Source organism: Pteropus vampyrus, unplaced genomic scaffold, assembly GCF_000151845.1.
Source record: "Pteropus vampyrus isolate Shadow unplaced genomic scaffold, Pvam_2.0 Scaffold158, whole genome shotgun sequence".
Lineage (NCBI taxonomy): Eukaryota > Metazoa > Chordata > Mammalia > Chiroptera > Pteropodidae > Pteropus > Pteropus vampyrus.
In genome coordinates this window covers 435,642-446,074 of record NW_011888939.1, presented here as the reverse complement: position 1 = coordinate 446,074, position 10,433 = coordinate 435,642, and the positions used below count along the sequence as shown (strand labels likewise).

General features: G+C 55.6%; 1 protein-coding gene across 1 annotated transcript in view; it reads right to left on the bottom strand.

The window, feature by feature from the left end:
- Positions 1-10,433, bottom strand: part of AK8 (adenylate kinase 8) — a 123,077-nt gene that overhangs the window by 47,124 nt on the left and 65,520 nt on the right. Inside the window, exon 8 of the mRNA XM_023536555.1 lies at positions 1,868-2,009. Coding sequence (XP_023392323.1) covers positions 1,868-2,009 — 142 coding nt within the window. The remainder of the gene's footprint in view (positions 1-1,867; positions 2,010-10,433) is intronic.

Here is a 10,433-nt window from a genome sequence, read left to right as displayed (position 1 = left end):
TGGGCAATCTCTAGAAGCTGGAAAAGGCAAGGAAACGGATTCTTCTGAGAGCTTCCGGAAAGGAAGGCGGCCCTGCAGACATACCGATTTTAGCCTCACTGAATTATAAGACAGTACGCTGGGTCCTTCAAGCCACCAAGTTTGTGGCTATTCATTACAGCAGCCATAGAATACTGACATACCAGCTCGCGCTATGCTTAGACAAACGACAGGCCTATTCGAAGACAAATGATTTGCAAAATGTATCCATCTTGGGACTCAGGTATAGACGTTACCAAAAAAGAGTCCTAAAATAAAAAAGAGAGACAGAGACAGAGAGAGAGAGAGAGAGAGACAGAGACAGAGAGACGATGACCACTGCCTGAAAGAATTATTCCAGGAAAGATAATATTTTAGATAAAGCCTTATCAATGTGCTCAAAATAATTTAGAGAGAACAGCCTCTGATATTTAAAAAGTCAAAGAAAAGGTGATGAGATAAAGTAAGAAAGATGAAAGAAAGCTGACAAAGTTAGGGGGAAAAAATTAAGGGAAACAGAAAAGCATGAAATGAAAAATAAATTAGAAGCCACGAGAAATAAATACGAGAGAAAATAAAGTTATCATGCAGGACGGATTTGAGAAAATAATACAGAAGAGGAAAAATTTAAAAGCTGCTAGAAAAAAGTCGTCATTACGGGAAACAGATGATAAATATCCAACACGCACACATAATCGGTCTTCCTGAATAAGAACTCTGAGCGAAGGAACCAGAAAAATATGAATTGTGTACTACAAGAAAGTTCTCCCGAAATAATGTCACTAGAAAAGATTCATAATGTTCCAGAGAAAGTAATTAAGAGAACCGAGACCGAGACGAGGCCTGCTGAATGTAAATAAACAGACGGACAGACAGACAGGCAGGCAGGCAGACATTCTATGAGCATCCAGACAGAGGAGGCAAATTATTTATAATGGGATACTACCTCAGACATTGCTGCAACCCTAGAGGTGTCAGAGGGACAGTACAGAACCGATCCGGGACGCTGAGGGGTAAGGAATGGGCCCAAAGAATTCTCTACTTTGCTAGGTGTTTACAAATAAAGATAACAGAAAGACATTCTCTAATATGCAAGAATATAGAAGTTTAGAATGAAAACGTCTTCAAATACGCTCCCCTAACCAAGCATGTAGGACACCCCACTTCTAATTGGCTACCTCAGTCCCCCCCGGGATCTGCAGTCTCCATCAGGGTACCCCAAACAGTTTCCTTTTTCCCCTAGAATGCTCTCCTGATCCTCTGCCTGCCTTCGAGTCACTGCCAAAAGGGAGGAGGCGTGCGACACCCCTGTCAGCAAACTCTGACGTAATAGCCTTTGCTCGTTTTCACTGGGGTGGTCTTTGTTTATTTCCACAATGGCCATGATTGCGCTGTGCTCTCAAGTTCAAGTTAGTGAAGGAAGGACAGTACGTTCAACAATAATCGACATCGTTTTGGAACAAATGGCTAACCATCTGGGGAAAAAGAATTAGACTGCATATCCATGTCAAAATAAACGTCAGGGGCATCCAAGACTTCGATGTAAAAAACAAAACTGTAAAAATAGTAGAAGAAAATCTCAGTCGATCGCACGACAACCCCATGAGGAAGGGAAGACTGTTCGTATGCACTGTCATTTTACAGGTGGGGACGTTCAGGTCCAGCCAGGTGACAAAGCCTCCAAGATCATAGGACAAATGGGGTGGTGGCCGGGAATGGGGATGGGTGAGACGCTCTACGTCAGAAACAAGCGAAGGCTCTTGTACACTGGAAGCTGCCGGGTGGGTCTCATCGGCCGAGGCCCTGGAGGCGGCGCAGGTGTGGGCCCGGCCGGACGAGGAGAGCTCACCTGTTGGGCTTGTACTCCAGGGTGTTCAGCATGTGCGCCTGGTCCAGGTCCCGGGGGAAGCCGTACATCACCCACCCTTTCTGGATGCAGTCGTGCTGGGTCAGGCGATCGCCCAGCACCTTCATGATGATGCCGTCAGGGACTGCAGACAAAGGGAGACAAGAGATCGAGACTCTGCCGTCCTGGGCACGTCTCCTGACCCAATGGGAACGTGCAGCAGGCTCCATGGCCTGTGGGCTTCCCAACTGTACTTGACCATGAGTTGAACTGGGGAAGAGTCGGGTTTAAGTGGACAAGACTCTGGCTGCCCTTTTCCAGGTCCCTCCATGGTCTTGGTGACAAGGAGAATGTGGCTGCCTGAGATGGGACAAGGGTGACCTTGACCTTGATCTTTCCCTGACCTTGACAAGATAACCACACTCATTGGCAGTGGGATAGTCCTGCCCCCCGCCCCCGCCCGAGAATCCAGTTTTTGCAGCAAAAGCCTCATCACGGACGTGCACCAGCCCCAGCTCCGTGCTCCTTGAATGGGCCACGTGGGGGCCGGGGGCTCTCTGCCAACCTCCGAGCCACAGCCACCTCGCGCCTCTGATGTGCAGCATCGAAGCTCTTAAGGGTCTCAGCTCTAGTTGTAACCAGAGACCGAAATAAAGTCTTACGGAGAAGCCTCTCGTTTACATAGCACAATTGACATTTTCCTGAAATTCATCTCTCTCCTCTCAGACTCATTAAATGTCCTATGTAGCAATTTGCACTGCGTTTCCTGCGCTTTGCACTCATTTTCCCAGAAATACTCGGTAAATAGCACCGCTGTCTGCCGTGGACGTGGCCCCACGACGGGCTGGTCTCCCAGAGCAGTGAGGGAGCGTTTGGTGGCTTCTCTGGGGACACCTGGTTTCCCAGCTACCACATCGGGGGGTCAGGCAAGTGGCCCTAATGCGCACAGGTGAGACCTTCCCAAAGGCCCCCGGCCTGACAGCCAGGTGGACGCGGCAGGGAGAGGAGCAGGAAGACCACCGATGCCGGCTTCCCTCCACGACCGCGACGTGCCGGGGGACACCCCTGTCACCAAAGAGCCAGAAAACCTGCTCCAAGTCGCTTGCTCTAGAGTTGTTCTTTCTCTCGTCTTTCAGCCTCTTGTCCAGGAAAGAACAGAAGAGGGACCTGGGCGGGGGATGAGAACAGTCGGCTACTTAACGTGAGGGAGACGTCGGCTCAGCTAACAGGCCTCTTCCCGACCAGACCTGCTGTGGGGCCCAGTGCCGTGGGGGCAGTAGGAGCAGCCCCTCCCCCACGGCCAACCGGGCTCCCGAGGTCCCACTCCGCCTCCTGTCCAGGCGGCTCTGCCCTAGGCCTTCGACTCACCAGCACGCTCAGACCCCTCCATCCAGGACGCCCGTCCCTCCCGCCGGGCTGGGCCAGCCTTGGACTCAGCTTTCGGGCCCCAGAGAACATCCCCTCCGAGATGGCCCCCACCACGTCAGCACCTGCGTCCCTGGCTAGTTTCCTGTGTAATGTCTGCCTCTCACAAAGGGAGGTGGGTTCCATGGGGACGAAAGACCACGTCCATCTTATTTTTCCATGATTGACACAGTGCCCGTGGTAGGTATGGAAGAAAAACATGACGTTTCTCTTTGCAAAAGTGTCCCTTCGACTTGACCGGCCCGAGTTGCCCAGGTGACAGAGAACACGGGCTCAGTGTGCGAACACATCCCAGGCCCCGTCTCAGCCCTGCCCTTACTGCCGACGGACCTCTGGTGGGTCCCTCACCCTCTCTGAGTCTCAACTCCCTCATCCGCCAAGAGAGGGTGACAGGCTCTGTCGCCATGGGGTCCACGCTGCATACAAAGTTCCGGGCAGGTGGGAGCCGCTCGAAGATGGGGGTTGGTACTTTTTGATTCAGGAGATGTGTGTTGGGCAACAAGATTCTATGAATCTTCTCATGATTCCCCCAGGGGTAGGCTGTTCTGAGCACAGGCCGCTGGCTCCTCCGATGAAGGCTGGCCCACCCCAAACGAGCCTGGGCGGTTAAAGACAAAGGCCCGCGGAGGGCTTGAGGGGGCTCTGTCCCCTGCCTGTTGTTCGCATTCCAGGGGCTGTAAGCCTGGTGGGCCCCACTGACCCCCAGGAGTTGTTCTTGCCAGGGCTGGGCCCCGCTGCCCTCTACAAGCCCCGGGTCATGATTTTAGGGCTCCTGCCCTGTGCGACACCCCGGTGCACGTGTCCCCACATCGCCCTGAGGAATTGGGGCGTGGAGAGCCAGCGCTGAGATCACTGCCTGAATAAGTAACAGCTCTGCTCTCTGACCCACAAACCACGCGTCATCGGCTAAGAATCTGCCGTAGAGCTTTCTGATCCAGTTATTCTCCAAACGTTTACAGATATTTTCACCTAAATAAGAGACTAATACAGAAGTCAGCCTTTCCCAGTGATTCATTCAAGGGACAGTCATTGAGCGCTCGTGCTGTGCCAGGCTCTGCCACACGACACCGCGCTACACAGCAAGCAAGAAGCCAAGGGCCCTGCCCTCCTGCCACTACGTTCCAGCCGGGGCGACAGGCAAACGCAGGCGAGTAACCACTTCAGAGAGTCACAAACACTGCAAAGAAACACACTAAGCGATGGGAGGTCGCGTCTGGCTGGGGTCTGAACGGCGTGTCCAGCCACGTGAAGACCTGGGGAGGAGTGTCCCAGCCGAGCGGACGGCCAGGGCAAAGGCCCCGGGCTGCCATGACCTCGCCACGGTCAGGGAACAGAGGAAGGGCCAGCGTGGTCGGAGCAGAGGGCTCTGCGCGAAGTGGGGGTAGGGAGGCCCCGCCAGGTCTTCTGGAGGAAGGGGATTCAGGCCACACCAGGCCATCTGGGAAGGGACGTACGTTGGCCCTTGCTGCAGATTTATTCAATGAACACACGAGGTTAATGCGGATCTCAGGATCCGCATTTGCACATGGGAAGCTCATTTTCTGGGATCAGCCAACTTGGGGTCCCAGGCACCAGGGATGTGGCTAACACACAGCACTGGTTTCTGAGCGGCCACCGCGGGCTCCCAGAGCAGAAATGGACCTTCCCGTAAAGCTTGGGCTGAGGACCCCCGAATAAAAATCAGCTGCTAAGAGCTCCTGCTTTCCAAGTTTCTATGAAAAAACAAAGCGTCTTTTGCTGACCGCATAAGCACAGTGCCCTTCGGGTCCTCGGGAGTCCTGGGCCCCTGAGAGATGCCATCAGCTTCCGGCAGTGCCCGTGCGTGGGAGGCCGGCTGAGGTTCCGAGAGCTCTTCGTGTCCCTCTTGTGTCCCAGTCCTGCCCGACAGCGTCGAGACTCTGGACGCCTGTCTCTTCCTCTGCACCCCGGGACGGTGGGCGGGCTGCTGCCGGAGGCTGGGGTTCCGGGGCTGCGATGCAGCTGCTTTTAACGAGAGCTCCTTAGACTAAAACCCAGAAAACTCGACTCTGGGCTTCCCTGGCTTCCTTCCTTAAAGGCTCCGCCTGACAGCCATGGGACCTCCCTGAACGTCAGTGTCCTCCTCTGTGACACCTGCGTCCCTGGCTGCTGTGGGCTCTGCAGACGACTCATGGTCGATTCCGGCCATCAATTTGAGTTCTTTCTAAAAGTCTGTGCAGGGTCCCATCGGATGGCGATGATGAAGCCACTGGCAAGAATACAGGACCCTTCAATGACGAGCACGAAGTCTGACATCTGAGCTTGACTCTGACTTGGGGAGAGTGACGTGGCCTGGAAGTGGCTTGTCCTCGGCAGCGGAGGCCCAGTGGGTGATCCTCTTGCTGCGTAGTGGTCCGCGGGGCCCGTCCGGGCCTCGGCTGTTCGAGGGGCCACTGGTTCCTGACTGGTTTCCACAGCAGCCGCGTCTTGCGTGGAAGCAGTCGCACTCCTGCGAGGCGGGGCGGCCCAGCCCCAGCTTTCTCCCGCACCAGCGGGCTGCTCACGGGGCTCGGCGCCCTGGCGACCCAGAGCGCGCAGGGCCTGGACGGTCACCCACTGACCTCCTTCATTTCAAAGCTGAGAAACTAAGGCCCCAGAAGGTTGTGGCTTATGTGACCTGTCCCAGCCAGCCTCTTTCTCGGCCGGGGAAACATCTGACTCTCGGGAGGAACAGGGGACCAGATAGAAACTCAGAGACTTTTTATGTTCGGGGGCGCTCTGTGGGGAGCGGGGACCTGTTAAGTTGGCAAAGACTTCCAGAAGCAGTTTCTCAATTTTCATCAAGAGTTGAAATGCACACACCTTTTGACCCACCAATCCTATTTGTGAGAATCTACACCTGAGGTATAAAGCACAGACGAGAGAAGGTACATGCATGAAGACGCTCATTCCAGCGCTGTTCACGATGGTGACAACTGGGCACGATCTGCAGTGTCCGTCGGGGTGCACAGGTGAAGTAAAGAATGCTCCATCTGTGAAACGTTATGTAACTTAAAAATCATTTCTATTAATGTTAACTTGGAGTGAAATCTATGACAGAATGTCAAATGGGAAAACGGTCCGTAAATGACTTGTATGATGTAATTTAAACATATAGCCACACGTACACAGCATATGCACCACACACACGTGCGTGCACGAGAGAGAGAGAGAGAGAATGAGAGCAAGAGAGAGAGAGAGCGGCCTCCACTGGTGCCCCAAGAATTAGACCCAATCCATCATGGGGCTCAGGGTCCTGGAGTCGGGACCAGGGCACGTGTCAGCACCATCCCAGCAGGAAAGTCACAGATGTGGGATGTAGGAAGTGCTGAGGTCTTTGGAGCAGGGAAAGGCACCTTTCTGGAAGGCTGGGGAAGGAGGTGAAGGCTCACACTGGTTCCGACATGGAGCCAAAGCCCGACCAGGCCTCCCGCCGCCAGAGCGCCAGGAAACCGGGGCTCAGGTAAGCACTGCCCCCCGGGAGGGCAGACGGTCGTGACGCGGTAATAACTGGCACTGTTTTTATTAATACCTGTCTTTCCACGCTCGCCCCACCCACCAAAATCAGGGACCCCCATAAAGTCAGGCTCACTGCCCTACCCCAGCACCCGACATTGCCCCTGGCACACGGCGGACACTTAACACACACTCTGGATGAATGAATGAATGAATGAACAAGTACCATTTCCAAAAACCGAAAGGCTCTTTGGTTCCTTAAATGCTCATGCGCGGGGAACTGGAGGGCGGTCCCCCGAGATGGAAGATCACCGCGGGAGGCCCCGCTCTTGGGGGTCCTGCCCTCGGCATCCCCTTCGTCTATACCGCACCTACCCACGAATTAAAGAGGCATCAAGAGGATACGTGTTGACAGCTGGGATTTGTTTCAAAATAGTCCTGTTGGGAGGTGTCTTGCAAGTGGGTTCTGGACACGGGGGCGGGGGGCCCACGCGCACGAGGGGGTTCCTTATACTGGGCATGGCTCCGTGCAGGCTCATGATTTTATTCTCTCCACTTTTATATATATGTCGAAAGCCTTGCATTTAAAGGTATATATATTTTTTAAAAAAGGAAACTATTTAAATGCCTAAACGAGGTTGAAACAGCCACTGAGAGAGAGCTTTTCAAAGAGACAAAGGATGAAATCTCCCCAGAAGGCTGGCCATCCTTGAGCCCCGTACGTGGCTCTAACTTGGGGGCCCTGGGTGCTGGGTGGGCCTTCGTCCGCTGTCCCTCCCCCCACTCCCTGGAAGTGCTGCCCTGGACCTGGCGTCATGGGCGGGGCGTTTGCCCAGACCCGCCCCCTCGGGTAACCCTGGGAGAGCCAAGGGGACTGCGTCTCCCCAGGGCCCGGGGCGGGGTGCGAGGCCAGGCAGGCTCCGGGGTCCTCTCTCAGCACAGAAGGCTCTGGAACGCTAGTGGTCTCCTCTGTGACCCCCATAAGGTCTAGGTGAAGGGGACTGGGAAACTCCCTGACCCGCCTCCTTCCAAGGCCACCGACCTTGCCAGCGAGCGTCCCTCCCCAGCCGCTGAAGGGTGAAGCCCCAAGACCCTGCCCCGGCTGCCCGAGTCGCCCGCAGCAGGCTTTCTGCTCTGCGCCCGGGATTTGCCGCCTCCTCCTCTTCCTGCAGGCCACTGACTCACATTTCCCGCCGAGGTCTGACCAGCCTATTGAGCAAAAACGCAGCTTCCTCGCAGCAGGTCTGGCCCGCTGTGTTCTGCCCGGAGTCTGACGTCTCCTTGATAATGCTGTCCATTCGCCCTTCATCCTCTGCTCAGACAGATTTTCGGTGAGGTCTAAAGTCTTTCTCCATCGACGCAGGTGCCTCGGGCAGGATTCCTGGACTTGACAGTTAACATCTCAGCCCTGCACAGGCTGCTGCCAAGGGCTACCTCTCCGGCTGTCCTATCAACCCTAAATTTAGCAAAATGCAAGACAGGAACGTCCTATTATTCCATAAAGCCACTCCACGTGGTTTGGGGTTTTTTTCTTTCTCGGAATCTTCCATAAAAGGTGGCGGTCCTCGCTTTGCCCTCAAGGTCGTTAGAATCTCAACCCGTTTGTTTTCTGCCGGCCGGGTATGCTTGGCACGGGGGTGGACGGGAGCATGGTCACAGGTGAGAGGCGCCCAGGCCCCACAGGGACCCTGCCAGGTCCCCTGCCCCACCCAGGACACCCGGCCCGCCCTCTGGTTCCTGTTTAGAGTCCTGCCCCCCCTCCCCCGCCGCTCCCTCATCCCGGAGCTGACGAGTAGAAGGGAGGGAGGGTCCGGACGGGTCACCTGGGGCAGCTCCTGGCTGAGGGCAGAAGGGACTCTCACTCCAGCCCTGCTTCGCCCCGCCTCAGCCCTCCTGCTGTCCACGCCCGCATTCCTGCATGCCGCCCACCAGTTAGGGCCCCAGGGAGGGACGGGCTCCACGGTGCCGGCTGCTGGAGTTGACCCAGAAAGGCTGGGACTAAAGTGGAGAAAAGGAAGTAGCTCCCTCCGCAGGAGCTTAAAGCTGAGAAAGAGCCAAAGTTGGCCGACGACCCCAGAGAGCCTCGTAAGGCTCCTACCACGCCAGGGCAAGTCAGAGGCTGAGCGTCTCGCCACACAGCCCTGCACGCTCCCTGCACACACCTCTGCACACACTCAGAAACCCACACACCCCTACACACAGCCCATACACGTAAACCTATGTGGACACGCTACACACTCGCACACCCATCACTTACCTGCAACGCCCCTGCACACCCCCATGCTACACCCACTGCACACACATCTACACACACTCCTACACCTATGCTTCTGCTGCACGCGTGCACTTACACACCTATACGCACATCTAGACACTCACGCACACACCTACGTATACTCTACACATACTGCACTGCACGCGCAGCACACACGCATGCTCTACACCCCGCACGTCCACACACACACGCGCACGCACCCCGTGACTGCCCCGCAGCTTCTTTCCCTCTTCGAACCCCCTGGAAACCAAGGCGAAGGTGCCATCGGCTATCTGCCGGGTTCATGGAAGACTCCGAGTTTGCTCCTCTCCCCCTGCCTGACACCCCAGCATAGCCCCTGGGGCCCATCCGCTCCCGAGGGGGCCAGGGGAGAGCCTGAGAAACGAAACCCCCAGGGGAAGAGGGGCCACTTCCCTTTTACGTTCGTCCACATACTGATGCTTCCCCACCCCACACACGTCTCTTCCCCAGAACGCTGGGGGCTTCGTCCAGGACATGGGTTGGGCCCTTTGGGGCCCCACTGTCCCTGTAATTCAGTGACAGCTAAACTCCTGCCGTTCCTGGACGACTGTTGCCCCCTGGATGGTACTGACTCCCGGCAGCCGAGGCCTGCAGCCGAGGCCTGCAGCCCCCCCCCCGCCCCCGCTGTGGAAGCCGGAAGTCACGATTCTCTGAGAAGGACCTGCAGGGAGCGCCAGCAGCGCCCGGCCTGGCTGGTGCCTTTAGTGATACTGTTTGTTTATTATTTACTGCCACCTGCTGGTAGATCATGAGTACTGCGCTGCAAGTGAGCACTTGATAAGCAGAGCAGCATCTCTAAGCCCTGGAAGGGTGGTAATCCAGAGATTGTCCTAATTGGCTGGGCACCGCCGTTCCTCAGGGCAGAAGGAGCCCTGCATCCCGCTAGCCCCTTGTGAATTCCAGTCACTTGCCCCAGACAAGCCCCCATGTCACGGGCCCGGGTGTCCCAGGCACAGGGGGACAGATGTCTTCTGAGACTAAAGTTCCCAAAGTCTCTATTGCTTAACAAGAACAGCTCAGATTGTTTCGCAGACAGCAGTGCCTGGAAATCACAATTTTTGGAATGTGGGATTTTTTTTTCAAGTCTAGAAACGTACATTAGCCCTGGGGCTCTTACCAATTAGGCCCGATTCTGTGCTGCTGGCCCCCTGAGAGCAGCTGCCCCCTCCCATCAGGCCCTACGGTTCCCCTCCCTGCCACGCCTACTCTGGCACAGGGCGAAGGTCAGATCGAGGGGCCCATCACGGTGGACGCGTCCACAGCTGTGAGGCCATCCTCCAACAGTGGGCACTTATGCTCGTCTCGCTAATAAAGCTTTAAGTGGGGAAAAAATAGCCATTCTTCTATAAATAAACAGTGCTTCGCTTAGCAAATTAATAAGGCTGTTAACAAAAA